Here is a 25,830-nt window from a genome sequence, read left to right as displayed (position 1 = left end):
AGTACTTTGCGGTTGCGTCGCAACAAAATTTCCCAGAACCACAGCTACGCCCACTTCTTTCAAGACATGAAACGGCTCGATGACAAGGTGTGCGAGTGGAATTACAGGTCTCATATTTTCACCAAGAATCTGACATATAGCCCATCCGATGTTACTGTCCCTTTACCATTACATTGTTAAATAATTTTAAGGTTTTTAGCATAGACATTTGTCTTTTCCAGGAAGTTCATGGAGGGTTTCCTGCAAAGTTCCACTTTAGCCGTCTTCATTGAGTTCCTGAAAGGATACAAACACCTTCAGAGCAAGCAAAAACAGGAAGAAACCTTCCTTAAAAATGCAAGAGCTGAAACTTCTATTTACCTTGACTGCCTTCCACACCTCAGCTCTCTCCTCAAGGGAAACCGGCTCTTTATCAAGACGTTCCAAATTGGGAATCAGAGTTAGAACATACGGTCGGTAGTCTGCGTTCCCGTCCAGTGGATTCTCAGACAGGATCAAGACTCGCAGGGTTTTTGACACTTGGCCAAGCGACCGCAGGCAGGTCTCATCAAGGATATCGTTGCTTCTGAAGGAGCGACACAGGAATGTTGTGTGGTGCCTTCGGAATTAAAGAGCGCCGATCATCGTTACTGTGTAGTCGCGTCTACCTGATGTTGAGGTACTGGAGACATTTCATTTCGGAGCTGAGCCCGTCAACATTAGCTAGTTTGTTTTTACGAAGGTGGAGAGTGGTGAGGCTCTGCAACTGATCCAAGCCATCCAGACTTTTAATAGCATTTTGGGCCTGAGTGCAGAGAAACAACAGAAATGTTTCCAGTCTAGTTTATTTATATCACGGCCAAATCATAATAAGATTTATTACCAGATATAACCGCTGCAGGTTGGGAAGGTTGATGCCTTTGGTTGTACTTAAGCGGTTCCCCCTCAGCTCCAGTGTCACCAGTTTGGAAAAATGTCCACTTTCGAGACCGTTTATAGTCTGTATTCGGTTCTCTGTGGGAAAAGTTTCAAATACAACAATAAAACCTTGAAAATAGACACCAAAATTGGATCATATCAAAGTCAATACAGTGTTTACAAATCATCAGGACAACCTGAAAGAATAAGACTCTCCAAAGACGGTCCAACAAGACCATCCACGTCTGTGAGCCGGTTTCCAGCCATACTCAGCCACTGCAGGTAGGCTAGCTGAGCGAAAGCTTGTCCTTGGAAGTAGGTTACGATATTCCTGTCAACCTACACAGCGGTCCTGATGTTAAATGAAAGTCAAGTGCGGGAATAAAAGTCGTGATTCTTACCTTGAGCCAAAGAAGCTGGGTGAGAGACGCCAGGGGTGAAAGGTCGGAAATGCGGTTGCTGGACACGTCCATGAAACGTAGGTGAATGTAATTGCTGATGGCAACAATGTCGCTTAGTCCTCTGTTGAGTGCAAGCACATTTTTGTTAAATTCCGAGACAAATTTGCTGTTGTTTGTCATTTGCTGTCATACTTGTCACTCAGGACCACTTTAATGAACGCGTGCCTCAGTCCGTTCCCTGTTCGGCACAGCAAAGAGAGACCGGGGATGATGATATCTTGACTCAGTGGGCGAAGCTGGGGAAGACAGTGTTATAGTATATACACGTTATAGTTACTAGTTACCTCTCCAAAATAAAACTGAGTTACTGAGTTATTCCACTAAAAAAGTAACCAGTTAGCAGTAAAAGTAACTATTGCATTACTCGCCCCTGCTGGGGACATAATGTACATTCGACGTGTACATTTTTACCTTTGACCTCAACGAGGTTAAAGTAGTGTCTGTACTTGTATTTGGCAACCTCGCTCGCCATCTAAACACCCGCCCACTTAAGTTCTCTGATTGGTTGAATACAAAATCTTACTAAACTTTAGCCAATCCTCACTGCTTATGTGCTCTAAGCACCCGCCCACCTAAGTTCTCTGATTGGCTGAATACGCAATCTTACCAAATTTTTATCAAATCCTCATTGCTTATGTGCTCTAAACACCCGCCCACTCAAGTTCTCTGATTGGCTGAACTTTAGCCAATCTTCATTGCTTTATGAGCGATAAACACCCGCCCACTTAAGTTCTCTGATTGGCTGAATACACAATTTCACTAAACTTTAGCCAATCTTCATAGCTTAGGTGCTCCAAACACCCGCCCACCCAAATTCTCTGATTGGCTGAAGACGTAATTTTTACAAAATTTTAGCCAATCCTCATTGCTTATGTGGTTATGTCAAAAAGAGCACGTATAGACAAACATGTGCAGGGCGAACCGAAACGGCGCCACGGCGACATCTGGTGGGCAATTCGAGCATTGCACACATTTAATCTGTGTACAGCAATGTGTATATTGAGCAGTGAAAGTTATAAGGTAAACACAAGCAGGTGATTTATTCATTACATGTATTTTACCTCAACGGCTTCGTCCTCTTCCTCCTCCTCTTCTTCCTCCTCCTCTTCTTGATTGTCTTCCTGATTATCTTCCCCGTTTTCCACATCCGACGCGTCATCTTCGTCCATTTTGGTCAGTCATTTGCGGATAGAATTGTCTCAGCTCAAGAGGAAATGTTAACTCTCGATAAACCAATTTTTTCCCCCTGCCAGACGACTCCCCTGTCGCTAAGGTAGGGTGGGAAGTGTTGATGGTTACCATAGAAACGGACGCCTGCAGTGTGTGCAGGAAGCGAGGCGGAGCGTTTGCTACTTTGCTAAATACAATGAAGGCGTTTACAATTCTTTCATGTCTGTTATCTTGACAGCTCACGACAGACGGTACATTTCGACAATATAATGATTACATTAAGGGCATAACTTTGGCGAGAGAGGGGGGTTAAAATGAATAAATAGTTTGACCTATCATTTAGGTTTTTAAAAGGAACCAGCGTAATTTGGCGAGCTTCCATTAGAAATACACTGATACATTTAATGTTATTTACTTGCCATTTATGCAGCTGTGTACTTTACTATTTACTAATTAATTCCTTTTGTGTTGAATCACTAGTTTAACAGTTTAATTTGGTGTAAATTGATTGGTCATGCTAGGCGAATGGGCGCACGGATGACGTCAAGAAAATGCGACTGTGGTACGGAAGTTGGCGGTTTTTTTTTTTGTTGGCAGTGTTATTGTGGTCAATAAACGAAGCCCCACACGTCCTCTCAAGTTCTCTAGTTTTTGTCCAAAAAAGCGACTTTATTCGCTACAGTAGTCAGCAAACAAAAGTGGCAGCTTCCACTCAATCCATTTTGTGTTTGTGTCAAAGCTATTTATGCAATTCACAGCCCAGCACAATTCATGACATGCGCAATACAAGGTGGCACACTCTGTTCTAGTGGTGTGTCGGTCATGAACGAACGGGTCAAATGAACTAGTTCTTTTCTGTGAACGGAATGAACGAGTCACCGCCTCTAAAATACATTGAACAATCTTTGCTTTTAAGTCTTTTGACAGTTTTTTTTTTATTTTTAAAGGGCTGCAAATTAAGTTAAACAATCACTGGTATCTAATTGTAGGTGCTGCCTTTGACCACGCACAGAAATTGTGATATTCTAAGTTGATTCAATGACATTTATTAGTGTAAATTATATGAACACAAATTTGTTTTTCCTTCTAAAATGTCCATATTAGTCTTCCAACTTAAATGTCATAAGGCGGCCATTACCATTCTCGAACATTGCCTCCATTAGCAACAAAGATATCAAAAAGGCATAAACAGCATGTTGAGGTAGAGATGCTGCGTTCATGACACCTGGGGGGCTGAATCGACGAAAAATAAAAGATGGGCGCATTTCAATTTTGATATCACATTTACCGGAACACCGTTTACTAGTTTATGCTTAAAAAAAAAACATACAAGGAATCAATAAAAATGAATGAACGTATACAATTCTATGAATTATTGTATTCTATTAACAGTCATTTACAAACCAAAACAATACAAGACAACCTTCCTAAGCAGATATGCTTAATAGTAAAATGACACTTTTCCATCCACTCCAGTGGGGAAAAATGTGCTCATCCAAAAAACGTACGGTTAGAATTGTACACAGTACCACTAGAAGTCATTCACTGAATGACAAAGTGTAAAGCATTAAATTAAATCGCTGCATAGACTGTTAGGATTCCGTTAAAGTCCAAATCTATACATACATTTCAAGATGATAATGAAGCTCGTTTGTCAAACACGAGCTTTAAAAGTAAGCGAGAACATAAAATGGCATCGTTGAGAAAGAAAAGCGAAACAAAAAAAAAAAAAGGTGCATTCTGTGCAAAATCCCGCCCTCTACTGCCGCGGGGTCGGGGCCAAGAGGTAAATGTGAAGTGAATCCAAATGTGGTGTTAATAGGCGAGTGTAAATGCTTCGTCCTGCGTTGAACGAACTACTCTATTTGCATATTGTGCAACAGAAGCCCCTTTTTCACACCTCCTTGGAGCATCCGGGCGCCGAGGCTTGATCCTGTGATTCCGTCGCTAAAGAGGAAGAGTTAAATGAGTTGAATGCAGTCACCCAAAGTACTAGTTCTATGAACGTTATTGTAGGAACCTTTAATTAATTTGGATTGATTTTTGTAGGTGCATGATAGTTTAAATTTGAATAGTGGTGTTTGTTATTGTTTATATTATTTAGATTTGTTGTGTAAGGGAAGTAGGTCAAATGGTTATGGGCGGTGACGCTTCGGTAATATAGGCACCTGTTCACCTGGGTTGCCGTATTTTTTGTTGACCGCTACTTTGATTATTATTATTTTTCTTTAATAAAAGGTTAAACTCATTTTTTGAATTTTTTTGTGCGGCGCGTCAGAACAAAGTAAAGGCCCGGCTTCAGCCTCTCAGCGACTCTTTTGTATGAAGTCGCTATAGTTATAGTGTTACGTGCAAACATTTGCAATAAATTTTGGAGAACTACAAACCACACCAACGTGGAAAGGAAATAATTCTGCTTACATCGAGTTCAACCTCCTCTTCTTAGAGTGAGGTGCTTCCAGTCCTTCTGTACATCTCTGTGATTAAAAAAAAAACAACAACAACAAAAAAAAAACACAACTACAGAATCAGTACTTTGCTCACATACAAGAAATAATGATTTGGACTAACCTCTTTGCTTGCACTTTCCTGCATTCTTTTCTGCTCCAGATTTTGCTGCACGCAAAAAAAAAAAAAAAAAAAAAGCTGATCAAACACTGCACGTTTTTTTACATTGGAAAAATCTTGTGCCACACCACTAACCGAAAATGTTACAAAATGTCACTACAACCTCACACGTGCATCAATAAGTCTATCGGAGGAACAAGGTAGGTGTTGCCACACAGACCAATATTACATCGCTATGCCGGTCTTTACACCACAGACACTCCACAGTAGCCATGTTTTTACATGACCAGTTTTCTCTTTCCGAATGACCTTTCAGTAAACAATGGTATCAATGGAAAGGAATATTCCAATCTCTTGTCTACATGCATTGTGAAAATCAAACAGAATAGTCAATAGGCGGTAAAACGTAAACATCAACCTCACGAGATACCGGCTTCCCCGAGTTATTCTTTCACTTGTTGGAATAACTCCGTATTGACAGTTTTTCATCTGTCCGGTCTTGAAATTTAGTTTGAATCATACTTTGCTTAGTCCAATGCAGATTGCTGGCCTCTATTTTTAAAACTGAAGTACGTCTGGATCTGAACACCCAATTTTATCCAATTAGATTAGGTTGGTTTTGTAAGGCCGTGAAACGAAACAAACCTTGTGGAGTTCGGACAGCTGCTGGTGCCGAAGAAGGGCCTCTCTGCTCGGAAACTGTCTCCTACACAGCAAACAGGCCAGTTTGGCCCAGTCGGTGAGTCTCCCTTCCTTGTCATCTCTCTCGCCTCCTTCTTCCTCGCTGTCGCTTTCAGCGCTATACGCTGGGACAAGACCCGGGTGCTGAGGAGGCGAAGACTACGTGAAAGATAAAAGGATATTTGTAGGGTATTTTGTAGTCTATGCGACAAAATCGACAAATAGCATGCTCTTACTTCTGTTTGTCTGAGCTGGTCCAGAAACATCTGCGGCCGTTCTAATAGCGCCCCCTGTGAGGCAGAGAAGCACTTTTATTAAAAAAAAAGTTACAAATTCTAGCACAGCAGGACTCATTTTTTTTCATAAATCAATGATAAATAAACCTTTCAGGATAGATTTGAGCATTTCTGTCATATATTGTATATTGCACATAATAAGGTTTTAAGTATCGCTACAATATGCAAAAGCAAGAAGGGGGGTTGTGACGCCTCTATTTTTAAGGCTGTGTTGCAGCTTGGGACTTATATGGAAGTACATCACACCTTTTTTTCCAGAACAGCGTAGCCTGCATCAGCGCTGGCAGATTCTCTGCGATCTGTGGAACCGGCTGCAGGGGAAGAAGAAACCGAGCGCATGTTCTCCTTATGTCGGTTCAGAGTCTTGGCCCATCGCTCCATATCTTTGGCAATCTATCAACACAAGATTAAAACACAAGCGGGAGCGATTTAGGTGCGTGCAATCAAACTAAGTGTAGTGTGAATTATGTGCGTTAAGACAATGGGCTCTATTTTCGGGGTGGGGCCGGCGCGGCGCACCCACGCCTCCGTCCTTCCCACTAGCAGAAGTGGCAAAGAAGGAGGAGAGAAGGCGTGAGAGGGTTCAACACAGCCGAGTGTAATATTAACCAATCAAATGAACATGTCTCATTTCCTTTGAATGCGCAGGGCCCACTGGACTGCACATCAGAGGCCACAATGTGCGTCATGCACCCCGGAGGCCACGTCACCTGTTCCTGACAGTGACATTAAACACAGCGGCAGGCTAATCCAGGCATCGTGCTTGTGATCCACCTGTATTCCTTCTCTGCATCGCCAAATAGGAGAACATTTGATGATATATTCTGGGTATGCCCCCCACCCGCTTCAGGGCACCTTTGGCATGCTGTGTTGTCATGAAATTTTCACTGTGCCAAGCTGACAATGTCTCAACTATCTCGGTGCAGCCTAGTCTACCAAATTGGATGCGCACATAATTACCACTGTGTGGGGTGCGCCCCGAAATTAAAGCCCCATGTATTTACATAAACATTAAAATATAAAATAAAAAACTAAAAGAGGGAAGACCATATGATTTCACTTTTTCATACTCATTGTGTGAAACGTACCTGCTGAGCAGTTTTACTCTTGGGTTTATCTTTTTTCTCCTTACTGCCATTGTTAGCAAACATGGAGTCCACTTGGGCTGCACAATCACCAGTGGGGGCACCTTCTGTGTTTGACTGGCCAGAAGGTGCCGGAACGTATGTGTGCTTCTCTCCCTCCCAGTACATGAAATGCTGAGTGTGAGGGTTGTAATAGTACTGCAAAAAAAAGGTAAAAACTGTGATTAATAGGCCGAAATAGTATTAAAGGGGAAGTGCAATTTGTTTTGGAATTTTGCCCATCATTCACAATCCTTATGTGAAACATGAACATATTTCTTTATTTTTTCTGTGCATTATAACACAAGAAAACAAGTTAATTTCAGCTAGCTTACAATGCAGTCATTGGAACACACCCATCTTGACTATAAATCCCTCTTAAAAAAACATTGCATCGTTTGAAATACCGCCTGTGATCATGCATCAACATGTCAAAGTTACAGTATCTTGCCGACAGAAACGTCTTTCCTCAGCGTATTGATACTAGCGAGATACCACAACATACGCATTCAAAGACAAAAGAGTGTATACGGAGCTCTCGATTTCGCTACAAAAACTCAACAAGATGCTGGTTTGCCGTGAGCATCATTTCTTATCCGAGGACTGGAGCACACGTCTCGTGCTGGAAGACGCAGCCATCCCAAGGAGAGCAGACAAAATAGGTTTCTTGGGAGGAGGGTTAACTCATCAAAGTAGGGCAAGATACTGCACCTCGTTTTCTTGTGTTATAATGTTCATGTTTCATGATGGGCACCATTCCCAAAAATGTGCACTTCCCCTTTAACTTCTGGCTCATATCTTTACTTTACCGGTCTGTACCTGTGAGTTTGGGTCATAATACAGTCCTGTCAGTGGGTCGTAATAGTAGCCAGAACTTTCATCATATTGGTATGTAGATACATCCGGCGAAGCTAAAGCACAACAAGATGGGATATGTCAACATGCATTTGCAGATAACAGAAACCTGACGAGGTCAAGTTCAGACGTGTGCAGACCACGTAAGCCTTACGATATCGTTGGAGCTCATGTTCAGTGCCTGGCGTTGCAGGCTGGTTGGCACCGGCCGCTTGTGGTTTTCCAACTATTTCAACCTGGAAAAACACAAAGTTGAAGTAATGCAAAAAGATGGCGATGATAGGCAAATGGTACCTGGCTGGCTGGCGTGGTGGAAGCCGTTTTGGTGACGGCAGCTGGAGTATGTTGAGGAGGCTGCTGCACAACACCTAGACAGGATGTCAAGGCCTTAGCTGGAATCACTGCGCCTTGAAGGAATATGTTAAAGTCAAATGTATATAATCACACATCATATGGGAAACATCTCAGCAAATGACAATCAACCTGGAGTAGTTCCTCTTGTATAAACCCCCATTAGAGGTTTTCCTGGATTCGGCAATGTAGAAACCCTGGAGTCTGCCTGGACTTTAAAATGCAGCCCATCTGGCACAGAATAGTCATTACCACCCTGGTTGTACGTTATGGCCGCTCGCTGCTGATACAGCTCACTATATTCCGTGCCCTGCCCCCCAGCTGAACCATTTTGTGCATTCTGAGAATGAAAAACACATTGAACAAATGAATGACAATACATCATGATGTAAACCCCGCAGGGCATCTCTGTACAATGTACTTATTGTTTTCACTGAGGGTGAAGTTTTTGGAAAAAAGAACGTTTTAATGAACAACAGTTTGCATGTAAACAAAAGAAATTCTTTTTTACAAGACCTTGTATGGGCATTGGCTACGTTTACATGCAGTCACATCACCCTATCATAACCGGAATATTAGCAATAACCCAAAAAAACCTTATGAAAAGCCTGAATATGCTCTTAGTCTGGTTTAAAACCAGAATATTAGCCTGGGTTACTCCTTTTTCAATCTGAATATTGGGTCATCAGGATATCCCATCAAAAGCAATATTGATTTGTGTTCTGCACATGTTCCATTCAAAAGGAATCTTGGGTCTTTGACAGGAAGTATTAAATTTGAAAACATGGCGGCATGCAAAACTGCACATTTTTGAAGCGAGGAGGAAACTAAGCATCTCATTCATGTAGTGGAAGACAGAATAAAGTTTGTCCTTTATGTCTATAGACGCCTTAATTGTGTTGTTTATGTAGACAAATATCCTGATTGTTTACAATTACCATGTATACAGGAATAACGCGGTTTTCTTCAGGCATGTAAACGGGTGATTCCGGATGAATATTGACTGCATGTAAACGTAGCGATTGTCTGAAATAAAAGCTATGATGCTATGCTTCGGGTTACCTGTGTGACAGCCCACTGTGCTGCAGCAATTGCTGTGCTGGCCACTGTAGCAGCACTCACTTTACTGCTGTCTGTCAGAAACACATCTCTGGGTGGGGGGGGGCAAACATTATTGTGGTGAAGGAACAGATAACAGTGAAAAGAGAGGCAATAGTCTCCCTAATAAGAGATGATAATTAAGCTAACATAAAATATATTGTTGTTCTGTTTCAGTATGAATCCTGCACTCAGGGAGCCCAATATTGCACCTAACATGCCTCACTCAAGACTATACATTCAGCAATATTTTAACAATATGCACTATTTTTTTTATTTTACATTGCTACCAGCAAAAGCCTTACCGTTTGGAACCTTTGGCAAACTCCACAACAACAACCTTCCCATCAACACACAGAGGTGGTTGGAGAGCCTGCAAGATCTGTAGCAGCTGGGATGCCTCCTAGTTACAAAACAGGGAATCCCGTGAGTAAAAGGGTGACTGTTTAATTTCTTCCTATGATGCGTCTCACCACGATGGTGGTGAGCTGCAGAAAAGCAAAGCCCCTGTTGAGATGCGTGTGCTTGTCCTTGATGAGGCGAATGTTGGAAGGCGACAGAGTGGCAAAAGAAGCCAAGGAAGACAAAATGGCTTCCACTGACGTGTGCGGGCCGAGGTTTCTGAGTATCAGAGCTGGTGTTGAGGAAAGGATTATTTTAGTTAAACTTTCAGGTAAGAAGCAGCTAATATCAAATCGGGTTGTAATCTAAACAACTCACTGTCGTTGGCAACATCCGCCTGCTGTGCGACTTGGCCCGGGAGGACGGAAAGACTAGAGCAGTGAAAAGGTGCCGGAAGGGGCAGCAAACCTTGAGCTCCCTCCTTTTTAAGACCTTGACCAAAATCTTTTTGCAACTGGGGCAACTTCAATTCAGCCTCTGAAAAAAAAAAAAAAACATCTTTGAGCGTGTGCTTTTTTGCAAACGAGACAACGTATAGAAACAATCTTTACCCGATTTGGGTGCGCTGCATTTGAAGCACCTTTCCCTCCTCTTAAAGTTTTGTACACCACACTGGAACGGTAAAAAGACGTATTAAAAAGAAAAGCCGCCGCTGTGACTGAGCGACTATCCGAAATGAACCTTGTTGCAAAGCCAGTCCTCATTGGCTCGCGGTTTAGGGTTGCTGTAGTGCATCGACACCCGATGTCCCAGAATCAACAGCACGCCCTGAAAGAAGTAGTAAAGAGAGGGAGGGGAACATATGATATGACTATCAGCAATAATTAGGCCACACACATCAGAGTGAGGCCTCATCTCAGAGATGAGAGTGAATTAGGGGGACCAGAGAGAGAGAGAAAGAAAGAAAGAAACTAGAACGGAGTCGGAAAGACAGAGGGCAAATGAGAATAGGAACCTTCAGCTTTAAAGAAAGATTGTACGTTGATGTCCTTCTGTGTATTTATTGCACTGTTGGACTGTGCCCCCCCCCTTAAGGGGAATTCTCCTCACAGTAATGTAGACATCACCTCTCCCTTACACCATCTTCTACAAAAAACTATGTGATATAGTTGAAATATTTGAGTGTACTGTACATACAATCCCATTCTATAAATAGAATAATAATAGTATGAGTTATGTTTTGCAACCACCTACTAGTTTAACAGTCATGTCATTATTACTTACCTGTCTTCCTGAGCAAAAACGGCATGCTACAATTTAACGTAAAGCATGCGTGAGGTGATGCGTATAGGTATGCAATGTGTGTGTGTGATGTGTGTTCGGGAGAGTGACCTGGTTGGTCTCCATCCAGCAGGTGGCCTCCTGTATGAGATTAAACTCGACGAAGGCGAATCCTCGGCTCTGACCTGGACACCGCCCAGCGCCATGGTTACCGAATAACAACAACAACAACATGACAACAACGCAGTGAGGGGTTAGTGCTTTGTGTACAGAGGAGAGAGAGAGAGAGACCCTGTATCAGCACTAATAAAAAAAAAACAACAAACAAGCGCTCTCCTTTGGAATTTAGAAACGTAACAGCAAGGAGAGCCACTTTTAAGACTTCACGGTGAGGAGGAGGCGATGAGGTTTTTCAGTGACGTCAATCAAGAAAGGAGAGACTTCTCCTCGCACCTCAATTTAACACAAACCCATGTGTCAACACAAGAAACACACAGTGCAGTCATTTAATGGTCGACATTATTAACTGACAACATCCACATACTTATCGAGGGTAAACTAGTTAGTTTTAGTAAGCCGGTGTGATTTGTCCAAAAAAAAAAAAAAAAAACTACATAAAGTGTGTGAAAAACAGTACTGTGGATGCCCGTGTGGCTGAGTCAAAGAACACACCGCATAGCAGCACTAGAGGTTAGCACGTGTAAACACCACCACAACAGCGCAGCACGCAGTAACGCTGACCATCAGGTACTTTACTATCAGGTCATCCATTACGTTTTGTCAGCTTTGTCCGTGTACTCAGTCACACAAATATGGTAGATTAATGACGGGAGATGAGAGGGGGGGGAAGAAAAATACAGGTAAGTGTTATGGATAAAAACTATAAACTTGACTTGCAGAAATGGTGAGATACTCCTCTGACACGTGTGAATGTTTTTATTGTGTCAGCGTGATGAAGACACACACACACACACACAAAGAATAAGAATATCCACTCACTGAGTGTTTTTTTGGCAACATTTAACAAAAGAACACAACATTCCAACTACATTTATAGGGCAGAAAAGTGGAAAAAGCATCATAGGGCCCCTTTAATATTAAAGGGGATGTCTTGAGGGCCCTATTCCTGCTCACACACTATTTATGTTTGCTGCCAGGTGATGACAGTGATTTGACAAAGTTTAGCAACTATCGTTGAACATGCCAACAAGCCAATCATAACAACATTGTGACTACAAATTGTTGATTTTTTTTTGAGTGTGTATGCGTTATAGAAATCTATGTGAATACCAATCTATGTGAATTATTTTTATGAATTAACTCCCAATTGTGAAAGGTACACACCACAATTAGCGACATATGCTAATTGTTATTTTCTTTTTTGAGCCGGTGACATGCAGCATTTTTTTTAAGTTTAAATGGATGGCCGTGGGTGAGTCCAAAAATAAAAAAAAAACATGGAAATGGACAAGTTCTCACCTGATGATTTGTTCCTCATGAGCCGAACCTCCCTAGGCTGGATCCCCTGTTCCTGAAGTCTTGCCCGGATCTGTTGACACATTTCTATTAAACATGAGCGCGCCAACAAAATTGCATCACAATGGCGGAAAACACAAAAAAGGGCAACATATATAACATTCACAAACCTCATTAGCAGTGGCGTTGGGCGGGAGCATTCGAAGCATTATAATGTTGCTGGGCTTTTGATTGTAGTCCATATCAGCACGGTAATCCTGGTCCCTTTGATCCAGCTCCTCTTGAGACAAATCTGGCTCAGAACTACAACCATGTTCCTCTGGTTTAACTGGAAATGCCTGTATATATCAATAATAAATTAGCAATACATATAACAAATGAAGTAAGTTTGAGGTTAAAAGCTCCGGTTGTAGTCCGACTTACTTTTCTCATTCTTGCTGCATACGGGAATCTTTGCTCCTCTTTGTGCATGCGTATGTTGTGCTCCATTTGTGGACCACCGCAACCCCAGTCGCCTTCTCGACTTCCTAAATGTAGGATAGAGTTGTCAGCACAGGTTTTACCAGCATTACTATTCCCTCTGTGGACCCTGGTTGACCTGCTAAGGTGTCTGGAGATGTTTCACTGTGAATATAGGGTCTGTCCTCATTCATTCCGGTAATACAGTCTGCATCTGCAGCCTCCTCGTCGTGGCCATAACCACGGTAATCCATGTCCCGAAAGTTGAGGTCATTATGGCTGTTGCAATATCGACCCATGCGATCACCTCGCCCACCCCTGAACACAGATGACACCTTACTTATATGACAAATGACCTCCTCTGATGAAGAAAAGTGATCTGAAAACACACACAGCTCACCTCCCCTCGGTGTCCATACTGATCCACTGACGCTATTCCCAGTTCCAGCATAAACACCCTGAAGGTAAAATTATTTTCAATAATCAATTCGACCAAAACTCAAAAAAGACATTTCTAAATTACGGATAGAAATACTGAACGTCGGGTTGACTGACATTTCCTGTATCTACTCCTGCATTACGATGTAGATATTAGACTTTGAGAACTTTGAATCCCGGTCCCTGCTTAACCACGCCAAACATTAATACACGATAAATAATATGCAATAGTAAGATTGTATTGTGTATAATTATGAGTAACACAACAGACCAACAAGCCTTTTCAACAATGACGTGTGACGGTCATGTTAGCCTCCAGGCTAACTACGCTAAGCAATGCTAGCAAGTTGTCCCCAGCGTTTATCAGTTATTGTATGTCCTTGACATTACAGATATGATAATAATGGGAATACTTACCAGCTTTTTATACAAGCCACATTCGCCAAGTTAACACCAAAATGAAATTGTTTTAATTTCGAACGCCGAAAATAAAATGGCCACAGTAAGGTACCATTTGAGTGGGAGGGACTAATGCATTACTCTATTCTGATTGGGCAACGGCTACATTAAGGTCGCTGATAATTGGGCGAAAGAAATGGGCGCAGACAAAAGGGGGCTGTCACGTGATGCTGATGTTTCCGTTTTCAGAGCTCTGTTGAATTAGCAATTCAAACCAAAAAAAATTAATTAAAACATGCCCTTTTCAACACAATACCCTAAAACCAGCTTTATTCAGGGAAACAAAAATAAATGCAGAAATCCCAACGCCGAAGAACAAAAAAAACAACAAAAAACCCACCCGCCAATGAATTCAATGACACTATGGTTACAAAATCAGCTAATCAGGATTAATTGCGTGTTAAAAAAACAAAGACAATGATAGTCAACATTATAAAGTTATAATACAATAGTAACAATCATTAAGAATGCTGAAGAGATTTGAGTCAAAGGCAAATAAAATACACATTAAAATGTCCTTACAAGGCCTTGTGAGACAAATAGTACATCATGGACATTATAGTAATAAACCTATCATCTACTGGAAATAATATTGAAATTTATCAACTACACTACTCAAGATTTGACCCACTGATTAAAAAAAAAAAATCAAATCTCTTTCACACATACAAAGGTCCTAAAAGTCTCAAGATAACCTGATTGTGCCTCTACTTATTATGGTCGTCCATAAAGTGGAGGTTTCTATATCACTCTGAGAAGCTGTTCATTTTATTACCAGGCCGAGCCAAACGACATGGCGATCGAGGGGGGAGGGGGGGTAACTCTGGCATGGACACGAGTGGTTTAGATAGACGAACACGGTACGTACACAGCCATAAAATGTACACACATTCACTGCATGCAGACCTGCACTAGAGGAAACAAAGCACCACATGGCTGCACTCATACATCTACTCTATAGCTATCGGTATGGGGGGAAAAAAATACCTCATGAAATCTGATTTGGGCCTGAGTCAGAAGATAGGCCTGATGGGAGGCAAGCCAACAGAGGTGTTCAAATGTTTGGTACTACAAATGACAAATAGCGTCTCATCAAGTTATCTTACTCGGTCCGATTACTACTCTCAAGGCACTACATGTAGGCGATACTGTGTAGTAAGAAAAACACTTAAGACATCGTCTCGATCAATAACCTTATAATGTTATATTTATCACTTATTTACCTGTGAGATGTGCCCATTGACTTATGCCTTTGTCTCTGTGACAATGTTGGCACGTTTGAACCCCCCGAAATTGTTGCAGATCTGTTTGATTTTGCCGTTGTGCAATGGGTGATCGATCACAAATTGAGCGGCCATATGTTTGTTAGGCCCCCCCGTCCCACCCCAGCTCTATTCTCAATGCAAGCTCTCCATGTGCGCTGGAGGGTCAGCTTCCCATTCTGCCGCAACTCTATAGCAGAACACAGTAGGACTTCTTGCTGCGCTTTTTGGCTTGCAACGCCGCACGAGTCGCCATCTCAAAAACCTCCCGCACGCCATCTTTGGTTTTGGCGGAGCACTCCTGGTAGCCAGAGGCGTTGATGCGGCTCGACATCTCTTTGCCGTCATCATATCGAACAGGTTCCTGTAAAACATTTCGACCAGACTCTTTATATTTAGATTTCGGAAACAAAAGATGATATTGTGAAATGCCAGACCTGTTTCATCTTGGCAAGCTCCCGTCTGGTGTGCTCATCATTACGCAGATCTTTTTTATTGCCCACCAGGATGATGGGAACATTTGGACAAAAGTGTTTCACTTCAGGCGTCCACTTTTCTGGAATGTTCTCTACAGCGAATTGAACAGCCATTAGGACCATATGTTGCATTGATGTTGAAATCCAAAGTATTCAGGGGGGTGAGCGTTGCATAAACCGTACCTAAACTGTCGGGGCTGTCAACTGAGAAACACATGAGAATAACATCTGTGTCCGGGTAGGAGAGAGGCCTCAGTCTGTCATAGTCCTCCTGGCCTGCTGTATCCCAAAGTGCCAGTTCCACCTGAAAGGAGACAAAGAGCATTGCATGGTGAACTTTTAGCATCCAAAAAAAACAATATGAAGCAGAAACATGTCATAAATCTCATAGAAAATACAGCAAAGATAAACTAATTCTGGTAGACTAAAACTAACTGCATTGAGTATATTGATTCAAGGTACAGTAAATACTATCAGCAGAAAAAAACACGCACAAAATACATATTTGCTAGTTTCTGTAGTGTTTTAAATCATCATAATATAGCAAGATACTACAACTATTACATGTTACTGTCATGCATGATCACAGCATGTAACATTGTTAGAGGGCTTCATGGTCGAAAACAGGCATTTCCCAATGACGTGCATTGTTATCTCGCTCATATTAACTGGTTTCTTGAAATATGCGTATTGTGAAATAACCACATTAAATCACTAGGAATCGCATCGCAAGTCTGCACAAAACACCTCTGCCCGACATAGCCAGTTGTTTTGTGTCTCACCTGTTTGCCGTCCACTTCAATGTCCGCCACGTAGTTCTCAAACACGGTGGGGACGTAGACCTCTGGAAACTGGTCCTTACTGAAGACGATGAGGAGACAAGTCTTCCCACACGCACCGTCTCCAACAATGACCAACTTTTTCCTAATGGCAGCCATCTACAGACAAGAAAAAATATGTATGTGTTTATTCCAATTTGAAAAGTCTTTTGCGATGTACCATATTGAAATTATGATTATAACAGAGATGCACTTTGTGTTTAATAGACGATTTCTGTCTTTAAACATTTTTTTTTTCAAAAAACGGTTTTGAAAACAAACGGCCACTTTATAGTCTTATATGATGATGCAGTGTAATTGTACAGCACTATAAACACTGTTTAATCAAAACCATTCTGACAATGTCAATATTATTACTCTTGTAAAAGCATACATGCAATTACTGCACCGTATTACATATAATAAATGTACCTAATGTTGTGTCAAGCATATGTTCTCGGTGATGAGAAGGTGAAAGGCTGTAGAGATGGCATAATAAGTATATAACCAAAACATCAGTCCATTAGACATGGAGACGTTGCCTCCTGCTTATAAACAAATAGCAGCAGTTTTGGTGGCGACTGTTCGTAAGATAACTTTTTACTGAAAATTTCTAACCGTAGACGGATATTTCCAATAATTAGTAAATAAAATAACTAGTTGACTCCACACTAACGGTTTAGCTCAGTATTACTAGCAGATTAATAAATGGCCCACAAGCATTAGTAGAGTACTGTATCCTGGGCCTGTCAACCTAGCTAACTTTAGCAAGGGAGGCTAATGGGGGTTTTCCTTGGTTCATATAACTGTCATTTAAAGTCTACATTGCGACAATACACACAATGAAATCACCACAGCATCTTTACATCTAACTTATAAACATAAAGCTCCTAACTAAAGTTATAAAGCTGTCGCTGGAAAGAGAGTTACCGCTAGATGTTCCCGTGTCCTCCTTTCTGCTCTTCCTTCCCGACCGACTTAACTCCGCCCATTACTGGAACGCATGCGCATTGTAAAATGGGCATCACTTGTAAATGTTATCATGTGATGTTCCTTAATGAAACTTGTGAAGTATGACTAAAACAAATAAATCATATATTTTGTCTTTCCATGAGGAACACGACAGTGTTATTGTGCCACATATTTAATACTGTAACACACTATCGTTTATCAGTTATTAAAAACTTGGCATTTTAATCATCGGTAAGGGATTGTTTCACAGGAAACCAGTGCTGTATACGTTCAGATAGATAACCTTAAAAACCTTAATTTTTGTATACATGTATAGTTACATAAACAATTATATCTCAGATGCGTATGTTCAAATTGCCAAGATAGATAAATAAAAGCTAAATAATAAAATAAAACATACGGTGGCCGAGACGTCCAAAAGACACGTGCACAAAAAGCAAACTAAATTACTCCGTTACAGGAAGTGGAAACGTCTGGACCAATGAGAGGCGTTGAATCGCCACACGAATCAGAAGTACAATCCCCTTCCGGGTGGTGTACATGTCATTTGTTTTGCTTTTTGCTAACGGTGTTTTGCACTTCTTGCCACCGTACAAACGTAAAAAAAAACATGAATTTAAAAGTAATACATTTATACTTTACATTTATTTACATGCACAGTCACCAAACTATGGTACAATGTTTATTTTTTATTATTATTATTCCATAGTTCCGTGGTATGAGATGGTTGGGGTGATTACTAATAAGTCCTACCAATCAAATGACTTACTTATGAGTACATTCTGAAAAATATATACATACATAATAAAAATCCTTAAGGCGACAGGGCACCTAAGCTCTTCTTGACACAATCACCTCTTTTTTTTTTTTTTTTACAGCACATACAGTATTTGTGTTGCGCTTCCTTGGGATTGACAAAGTTCATAAACGCCAGCAAGGCTGCACTGTGTTTGTTTCTATGGACACAGAAGATACGGTTTCTCTGATTGGCTGTCTTCCTTAGCCAGTGTGAAGTCTTAGTTCCTTTTATTGGCAGTGTTGTTACTGCGCTGGTAGAATAAGACGTAAGCTTGATTGGTCTGAAGCTGGTTCTCAGAAAGCGGTGTCACACTGTGGGTAGATTGAGGGTAAAGTATCAGAATGTTCTGCAGTTTGGAAGTATGAATATGTAAATTCAGTTGCACGAGTGCGTGGAGGAATTTTTGAAAGCTTTCAAATAGGCTCCGTGTCTCACCTGGAGTCATTGTAGTAACACCATCCATTGTCATCAGAACAACAGGCTGTGTAGTGACCCATGTTTACAGTCCCCACATGGTTACATATTGCATATAAATTATACAGAACCGGACCTGCAGAGAAATAATAAAAAAAAACACACAGTTGAAATCCACTTACAGCAAATAAACTTAAAAAAGTAGATGTAATACATATTTTCTCTGCTCAAAATGAATAAAAATAGCATAGCCATGAAAAGGAAACACGCTCGAAAGAAATATTACCGCAGTCTACCGGTCCGTAGGGTCCGAGATCGAGGTCTGTGAGTGGGAAGGACACATAAACGGTACTTTTACTGATAGACCATCGTGACGTAGTGAAACGATTCAGATCTAATTAACAGAGTTAAGTTTCATAATGACGCTTCTTCATATGAGTATAAACATTTGGCATGATGAAAATGATGCAAGGATACGGATGACAATAACATGAGGAAACCTCTGGATGGACAGTCGCTTCATGCTCTCCGTGTGCCTGTTACACCTCTCGCACATCTAAAACACATGAATAAATACACATGTACAAGTGTTATTACTGTGTTACATTCAAAACAATGACAACGTTCTGTTTTGTAATTGAAAGTCAAATGTGCAGTATCCAAGAAATTAACTCTACATGCCATATTTTCTGGACTATAAGTCGCTACGGAGTATAAGTCGCACAAGGCCAGAAATGCATAATTAGGTAGAAAAAAACAAACATAAGTCACACTAGAGTATAAGTCGCATTTTTTGCGGGTAATTTATTTTACTCTTTTTTTTAACTACTTGATCAAAACAGACATTACGTCCTCTTGGAAGGCAAGTTCTAACAATAAAATAATTAATAACAGGCTGAATAGGTGTAAGATATGCTAACACACAAACAAAAAAGGTGTCCAGTGTTTATGTAACATAAACAGTTTTTTCATTTAGAAGTCGCTCTGGAGTAAAAGTAGCAGGAACAGCCAACCTATGAAAAAAAGTGCGACTTATAGTCCAAAAAATATAGTATATAAAATATATTATAAATAATACAATAATAATTATTATATATTATTATTATTATACTAATAACAATAACAAGAATTATTATTATTAATTATTTAATTATTATTAATTATTATTATTAATATTTAATATTATAATATAGTAATAATAATTGTTAATAATATTAATCTAATAATAATAACTATTATAATAATAATTATTATTTTTATTATTATTATATAATATATAAAAATATATTTATGTCCAGTATCTCCCAAAATGAAATTCCAGCAAGCATTTTATCATATCTTCTTAATGCAATAGCAAAAAAGTGCAACTTATAGTCCAAAAAATATAGTATATAAACTATATTATAAATTATATATTATAATTATCATTATCATATTATATATAATATATAAAAATATATTTATGTCCAGTATCTCCCAAAATGAGTACATCCCTGAAATTCCAGCAAGCATTTTATCATATCTTCTTAATACAATAGCAAAAAAGTGCGACTTATAGTCCAAAAAATATAGTATATAAAATGTTATAAATTATATTATTATTATTATTATTATATATAAAAATATATTTATGTCCAGTACATCCCTGAAATTCCAGCAAGCATTTTATCATATCTTCTTAATACAATAGCAAAAAAGTGCGACTTATAGTCCAAAAAATATAGTATATAATATGTTACAAATTATATTATTATTATTATTATATATAAAAATATATTTATGTCCAGTACATCCCTGAAATTCCAGCAAGCATTTTATCATATCTTGGATACAACTTTGATGAGTACACCTCACAGTGAACTTGTCCTGATTGTTGTCAGACGGCTAGTATTTATTTATTTATTTATTTGCTTTTGAATACTCACAGGTGAATTCTCCTTATCCAGCCTCTCCTCCTGAGAGAACAGGTCCAAGCACTCCTTCAGCGTCACCTCCCCTGGGGAGCCCCGCTTGGGGATGGGCAGCGACAGGTCACAGAAGACATCAAATGTGTTGGAGTAGTGGGAGCACACAGAGCAATGCAGCGAGCTCAACAGCTGACCTGAGAACAGATCTGTCAGAAGAAGAGTGTTAGCTGCCGGTCGCTTCAAGAAGAGAAATATGAAATAAATTGTACTTCTTACCGACTATCTTGCTGTCTTCTCTCTCTAAGTGTCTTTTCCACGTGGCGGCCGCCTCTTCAGAGATCCTGATGGAAGGAAAGTCAAAGAAGGTGAATAAATCACAGGAAGACCGTAGATGTTTCCTCACAGCAACACACACCTAAATCTGGCATATTTTGGCTCCGAGTCCTTTAGTGCTCGTCTCATGTGGGGTTTGCGATTGATTTCGGTGTGCAGCTTGTCCAAAAGGAACCTGAGAAACTCCTGGGCATCCTGTTGACTGCGATACACAAATATGTTATAAACACAGAGCAATAACTACCTCATTGAAATGATAAGCCTTGAACTATTCATTCATTCATAACTTCTATCTTCAATACAACAGAGTGACAGAGCCTTCTCCATCGCTGCCCCCACCCTCTGGAACTCTTTGCCCCATTCACTCCGTGCTTGAAAAAAAAAAAACAACTAAAAACCCACCTCTTTAAATCTGTTTTTAATATCTTAACTTTTTATATCTGACTGCTGTGCCCCGCCCCGCTTTTACTCATGTTTTAACTGTGTATTAACCAATGATTGTTGTATTTTAATGTATATTTTACTCTTTTACTCTACATTCTTCTGTAAAGTGTCTTTGAATATTTTGAAAAGCGCTATACAAATAAAATGTATTATTATTATTATTATTATTATTATTTTATTATGTTCTCCCCGTGCAAGCGTGGGTTTTCTCCGGGTACTCCGGTTTCCTCCCACATTCCAAAAACATGCTAATTAATGTTAATTGGCGACTCCAAATTGTCCATAGGTATGAATGTGAGTGTGAATGGTTGTTTGTCTATATGTGCCCTGTGATTGGCTGGCCACCAGTCCAGGGTGTACCCTGCCTCTCACCCAAAGACAGATGGGATAGGCTCCAGCACCCCCCGCGACCCATGTGGGGAAAAGCAGTAAAAAAAATAATGAATGAATGAGTTCTACTCCTATTTTGTGTGGAAGTGGTAACTTTTTGGCTACTTCTTTTGTCTTTCCCCACCCTCGGCCATCTCTGTGTGGAGTTTCCATGTTCTCCCCGTGCATGCGTGGGTTTTCTCCGGGTACTCCGGTTTCCTCCCACATTCCAAAAAAACACGCTAGGTTAATTAGCGACTCCAAATTGTCCATAGGTATGAATGTGAGTGTGAATGGTTGTTTGTCTATATGTGCCCTGTGATTGGCTGGCCACCAGTCCAGGGTGTACCCTGCCTCTCGCCCAAAGACAGCTGGGATAGGCTCCAGCACCCCCGCGACCCTTGTGGGGAAAAGCAGTAGAAAATGAATGAGTTCTCCTCCTATTTTGTGTGGAAGTGGTAACTTTTTGGCTACTTCTTTTGTCTTTCCCCACCCTCGGCCATCTCTGTGTGGAGTTTCCATGTTCTCCCCGTGCATGCGTGGGTTTTCTCCGGGTACTCCAGTTTCCTCCCACATTCCAAAAAAACACGCTAGGTTAATTAGCGACTCCAAATTGTCCATAGGTATGAATGTGAGTGTGAATGGTTGTTTGTCTATATGTGCCCTGTGATTGGCTGGCCACCAGTCCAGGGTGTACCCTGCCTCTCGCCCAAAAACAGCTGGGATAGGCTCCAGCACCCCCGCGACCCTTGTGGGGAAAAGCTGTAGAAAATGAATGAGTTCTCCTATTTTGTGTGGAAGTGGTAACTTTTTGGTTACTTCTTTTGTCTTTCCCCACCCTCGGCCATCTCTGTGTGGAGTTTGCATGTTCTCCCCGTGCATGCGTGGGTTTTCTCCGGGTACTCCGGTTTCCTCCCACATTCCAAAAAAACATGCTAGGTTAATTAGCGACTCCAAATTGTCCATAGGTATGAATGTGAGTGTGAATGGTTGTTTGTCTATATGTGCCCTGTGATTGGCTGGCCACCAGTCCAGGGTGTACCCGGACTCTCTCGCCCGAAGACAGCTGGGATAGGCTCCAGCACCTCCCAGAAAATGAACCAATGAACATTTTATGTACAACTGGTTACACCCGGGATTGGTCGCCAGTCAATCACAGGCCACGTACGTAAATACAAACAAGCACTCATACTCACATTCACACTTTTTACACAAGTTAAGAGTCTCAATTTCAAGTAGTGTCACGTTCATGTACCAAATTGTGTCATGAAACACCTTAGAAAATTTGAATTTGTAATAATAAAACACAGATTTTACTGTCTCACCTGTAGCCGCTGAAGTAAGGCACAACATCTTTAAAAATATTGTAAAACTGTCTTGGATTGACAACCACGTCCTCTTCTTTTGCATCCCAAAGTCCAGACAACACCTGAGAGAAAGCTGACATCGGGAGACAATTAGTGAAAAAAGATAATGACCAAAAAAAAAAAAAAAAACGGATACAAGGAGGACAAAGACACTTACCTTCCATAAGCCTCGCCTCCTCTTTGGAGAACTTTTCATGTCTGTAGGACTTCAGGAGGCAGTAGTCTCGCAAGCCACGTGTATGAGACAAACACTGGACTATTGCATTCAGAAAACACTAGAAAAAAAAGGGGGGGGGGCATGCTTACCCAAAAATAACATTCAAGTTGATTGACTACTTAGGACAAATCATCACATACTGTGTTCCTGATGTTCCTAAGGCCAGCCCTTCCACTTCCTAACACCAGTTGCTCTTTCTACGGAAAAATGAAACACAAAAAAAGAACGTGACCAAATCACGCTTATGTGTCTCATTGTAATTTTGCTTGAACACCGACATTCTCTACAAGAGAGGAGAATACTTACTATGGTACACATTATGGCATTGGATGCTCATATCACCTTGTACTTCGGTACGAGGTACATTATTTAAAAAAAAAAAACAAAACGTATTCTCGAAAGCAGGAAGTGAACAAATGTAACAGTTACTGATTGTAAAAGTACCAGATGGAGGGGTAGGATTTAATAAGCTTTGCTTCTTCCGACTCCTTTTGGACATGTGGAACTGGGAACTGATTATGGGATGCACTCAATTGGAATCTGATCCATACCAAAATTAAAATTAAAATAAAAAAATAATAATACAAATAAAAATAAATTAAAAAAAATACAAATTGTATCTGATCCATACCAAAATAAAAAAAAAATTTAAAAAATAATAAAAAAAAATATATAAAAAAAAAATTAATTATATTAGGAAAGCAGGAAGTGAACAAATGTAACAGTTACTGATTGTAAAAGTACCAGATGGAGGGGTAGGATTGAATAAGCTTTGCTTCTTCCTACTCCTTTTGGACATGTGGAACTGGGAACTGATTATGGGATGCACTCAATTGGAATCTGATCCATACCAAAATAAAATGAAAAATTATAATAAAAAAAACTTAAATTATATTAGGAAAGCAGGAGGTGAACAAATGTAACAGTTACTGATTGTAAGAGTACCAGATGGAGGGGTAGGATTTAATAAGCTTTGCTTCTTCCTACTCCTTTTGGACATGTGGAACTGGGAACTGATTAATTGTAATCTGATGCATGTTCAAATGAAATAAAACCATTACCATTATTACCATTACCATTACCATGTCACCGGGTCTATTTATATGTACATGCTAGGAGAGATTTAGCCTTCTTATCTCATTAGCAAAACAAGAAAGTCTAAATGGAGGTCAGTCCAAAGCAGTCATCCTATTAGGAGACGGGGGAGTGCTGACAGGTGCTTAAACATGTGCTTGTTTATGTGTGGACTCCATGCAAGGACGGTACTGTGGTGCAGATACTTCAATTGAAACATTGTGAGAAACGGGAAGGACGCTAAGTATGCATTACAGCTGCACGTGTAGTGTCCTGCACACCTCATTGTCGGCCACCAGCAGAAGCCCCATCAGGGATGTGTAGAGGACGGACTGGGAGATATCAGCTGTCTCTCTCTGCAGGCAGTTCTGGGATGCCAGATTTCGACACAAGGCCTTGCAAGAACCGTCTTCGTTGACACCGCCGGCTCCGGGCATCCTGGCGTGTTAGCTAACAAAGCTCTCAGGCGGGGAGATGCTTTTTTCGCGTGCGGGGTAAAGGTGATGGGAATTTGGTAGCAGCTCATAAGCCTCCTCTCAGACAGAAAGTCTTCTTCTAATGAATCAATTGCAGCTCGGTATTTATCCCCCCTTTAGAGAAAAGCAGCTGGAAAAACACAAATTTAAATTAGATGTATACATATCTAAAAATAAAAACAATTATATATTGTGACTTAAAGGCGGACCCATTATGCTCATTTCACCCTTTGTATTGAGTTGTGGACTCCTATAGAGCAGCTACACACAATAACAAGCACAGAAAGCTTTCTAGATCTTCTAGAATATGCACCTATTCCAGCTGTATTTCCTTTGTTTTGTGCTCAAATTGCTTCCCAGCTACGAACAACATAAGAAAGTCCGTCCCTGTGTGACATCACAAAGGGGCAAGTTTTACCACGCCTTCTGAAAGGAGCGTTTTGAGCCATCTCACACTTCACTTCCAAATACTCAAACCTCATGACCTGAAATTTTGGCATAGTTTAACACCAGAATACAACATTTTAAATACATTTATAGGTCAGAAAAGTTGAAAAAGCATAATAGGTGCGCTTTAAGATTTTTTTTTTTTTTCGTAATTAAATTTTGCAAAGTTGATGACTCTGAAAGAAAGCATCAAGATTAGGAATTAAACATTATGGCATGCTATTAACATGCTATCGGTTGCCCGAAAACAAAGCAGATTGAACTCACCTCATTTGCCCGAGCTTATCTGTGAACAAAGTGTCCTGTCGACCTAACGGTTCCCATCACCTGCTGAGCTGTTAAAAATGCATAGAGGGGCTGTCTACTGTTTCACTGGGTGTAGCGGCTAGAAATGAAAGTCTACCTCCGTGTCCTGTCCCGTCAGTGGTGTCCAAAGAAAGAAAAGCCGGAGAGAGAGAGAGAGAGAGAGAGCGGGAAGAGGAGAGAGAGAAAGAGGGAG

At 40.5% G+C, this 25,830-nt stretch overlaps 4 protein-coding genes across 8 annotated transcripts; all 4 read right to left on the bottom strand.

Moving 5' to 3' along the window:
- Positions 1-184: 184 nt before the first annotated feature.
- Positions 185-2,700, bottom strand: lrrc23 (leucine rich repeat containing 23). Its single transcript, XM_058083891.2, has 8 exons — positions 2,420-2,700; positions 1,491-1,594; positions 1,299-1,419; positions 1,095-1,236; positions 863-993; positions 648-784; positions 361-565; positions 185-276 (listed from the first exon to the last, which is right to left on the bottom strand). The coding sequence occupies exons 1-8, from the start codon at positions 2,525-2,527 to the stop codon at positions 256-258; spliced, it is 969 nt and encodes a 322-aa protein (XP_057939874.2). The 5' UTR covers positions 2,528-2,700; the 3' UTR covers positions 185-255.
- Positions 2,701-3,178: 478 nt separating this feature from the next.
- On the bottom strand, positions 3,179-14,041 carry rbm10 (RNA binding motif protein 10). 5 transcript variants are annotated; one of them, XM_058083722.2, is made up of 24 exons: positions 13,915-14,041; positions 13,460-13,517; positions 13,199-13,377; positions 13,024-13,127; positions 12,771-12,938; positions 12,604-12,673; positions 11,236-11,309; positions 10,585-10,671; positions 10,455-10,515; positions 10,222-10,380; positions 9,975-10,135; positions 9,807-9,904; positions 9,466-9,553; positions 8,536-8,743; positions 8,347-8,453; positions 8,207-8,288; positions 8,017-8,108; positions 7,162-7,356; positions 6,320-6,466; positions 6,014-6,067; positions 5,742-5,936; positions 5,100-5,144; positions 4,950-5,005; positions 3,179-4,475 (listed from the first exon to the last, which is right to left on the bottom strand). In XM_058083722.2, the coding sequence occupies exons 2-24, from the start codon at positions 13,474-13,476 to the stop codon at positions 4,385-4,387; spliced, it is 2,538 nt and encodes an 845-aa protein (XP_057939705.2). In that variant the 5' UTR covers positions 13,477-13,517; positions 13,915-14,041; the 3' UTR covers positions 3,179-4,384. The 5 variants fall into 5 exon arrangements, with proteins under 5 accessions (XP_057939705.2, XP_057939704.2, XP_057939706.2 ...); XM_058083721.2 differs by having other exon boundaries at positions 8,347-8,459; positions 13,915-14,040; XM_058083723.2 differs by lacking the exons at positions 13,199-13,377; positions 13,460-13,517 and having other exon boundaries at positions 8,347-8,459; positions 13,915-14,016.
- A 168-nt stretch (positions 14,042-14,209) lies between these two features.
- On the bottom strand, positions 14,210-17,536 carry LOC131136723 (rho-related GTP-binding protein RhoA-C-like). Its single transcript, XM_058083913.2, has 5 exons — positions 17,443-17,536; positions 16,477-16,632; positions 15,878-15,998; positions 15,656-15,786; positions 14,210-15,582 (listed from the first exon to the last, which is right to left on the bottom strand). The coding sequence occupies exons 2-5, from the start codon at positions 16,630-16,632 to the stop codon at positions 15,409-15,411; spliced, it is 582 nt and encodes a 193-aa protein (XP_057939896.2). The 5' UTR covers positions 17,443-17,536; the 3' UTR covers positions 14,210-15,408.
- Positions 17,537-17,657: 121 nt separating this feature from the next.
- Positions 17,658-25,809, bottom strand: usp21 (ubiquitin specific peptidase 21). The gene is made up of 12 exons (XM_078798109.1): positions 25,599-25,809; positions 24,690-25,014; positions 23,475-23,531; positions 23,275-23,392; positions 23,076-23,190; positions 21,020-21,139; positions 20,881-20,945; positions 20,623-20,810; positions 19,175-19,253; positions 18,984-19,091; positions 18,719-18,833; positions 17,658-18,594 (listed from the first exon to the last, which is right to left on the bottom strand). The coding sequence occupies exons 2-12, from the start codon at positions 24,843-24,845 to the stop codon at positions 18,501-18,503; spliced, it is 1,215 nt and encodes a 404-aa protein (XP_078654235.1). The 5' UTR covers positions 24,846-25,014; positions 25,599-25,809; the 3' UTR covers positions 17,658-18,500.
- Positions 25,810-25,830: the final 21 nt, after the last annotated feature.

This window comes from Doryrhamphus excisus, linkage group LG17 (assembly GCF_037039965.1).
Source record: "Doryrhamphus excisus strain RoL-2023G ecotype Guam linkage group LG17, RoL_Dexc_Guam_v1.1, whole genome shotgun sequence".
Classification (NCBI taxonomy): domain Eukaryota; kingdom Metazoa; phylum Chordata; class Actinopteri; order Syngnathiformes; family Syngnathidae; genus Doryrhamphus; species Doryrhamphus excisus.
Note: the sequence above shows the minus strand (reverse complement) of the source record. Positions and strands in the feature narration are given on the sequence as shown.

Excerpts from the sequence above, each read along its gene's own strand:
- lrrc23 (XM_058083891.2), bottom strand. The coding sequence starts at position 2,527 with ATGGACGAAGATGACGCGTCGGATGTGGAAAACGGGGAAGATAATCAG. Across the intron at positions 1,595-2,419 it reads AAGAGGACGAAGCCGTTGAG|CTTCGCCCACTGAGTCAAGA; the intron begins GTAAAATACATG and ends TGTCTTCCCCAG. Across the intron at positions 1,420-1,490 it reads AAAGTGGTCCTGAGTGACAA|AGGACTAAGCGACATTGTTG; the intron begins GTATGACAGCAA and ends TGCACTCAACAG.
- rbm10 (XM_058083721.2), bottom strand. Across the intron at positions 12,939-13,023 it reads ATGCAGCAAGAATGAGAAAA|GCATTTCCAGTTAAACCAGA; the intron begins GTAAGTCGGACT and ends TGATATATACAG. Across the intron at positions 8,289-8,346 it reads CCACCACGCCAGCCAGCCAG|GTTGAAATAGTTGGAAAACC; the intron begins GTACCATTTGCC and ends GTGTTTTTCCAG.
- LOC131136723 (XM_058083913.2), bottom strand. The coding sequence starts at position 16,632 with ATGGCTGCCATTAGGAAAAAGTTGGTCATTGTTGGAGACGGTGCGTGT. Across the intron at positions 15,999-16,476 it reads TTGAAGTGGACGGCAAACAG|GTGGAACTGGCACTTTGGGA; the intron begins GTGAGACACAAA and ends GTCTCCTTTCAG. Across the intron at positions 15,787-15,877 it reads TGACAGCCCCGACAGTTTAG|AGAACATTCCAGAAAAGTGG; the intron begins GTACGGTTTATG and ends AATTCGCTGTAG.
- usp21 (XM_078798109.1), bottom strand. The coding sequence starts at position 24,845 with ATGCCCGGAGCCGGCGGTGTCAACGAAGACGGTTCTTGCAAGGCCTTG. Across the intron at positions 21,140-23,075 it reads CCTTACTTCAGCGGCTACAG|TCAACAGGATGCCCAGGAGT; the intron begins GTGAGACAGTAA and ends TGTGTATCGCAG. Across the intron at positions 20,946-21,019 it reads CCAAAATATGCCAGATTTAG|GATCTCTGAAGAGGCGGCCG; the intron begins GTGTGTGTTGCT and ends TCCTTCCATCAG.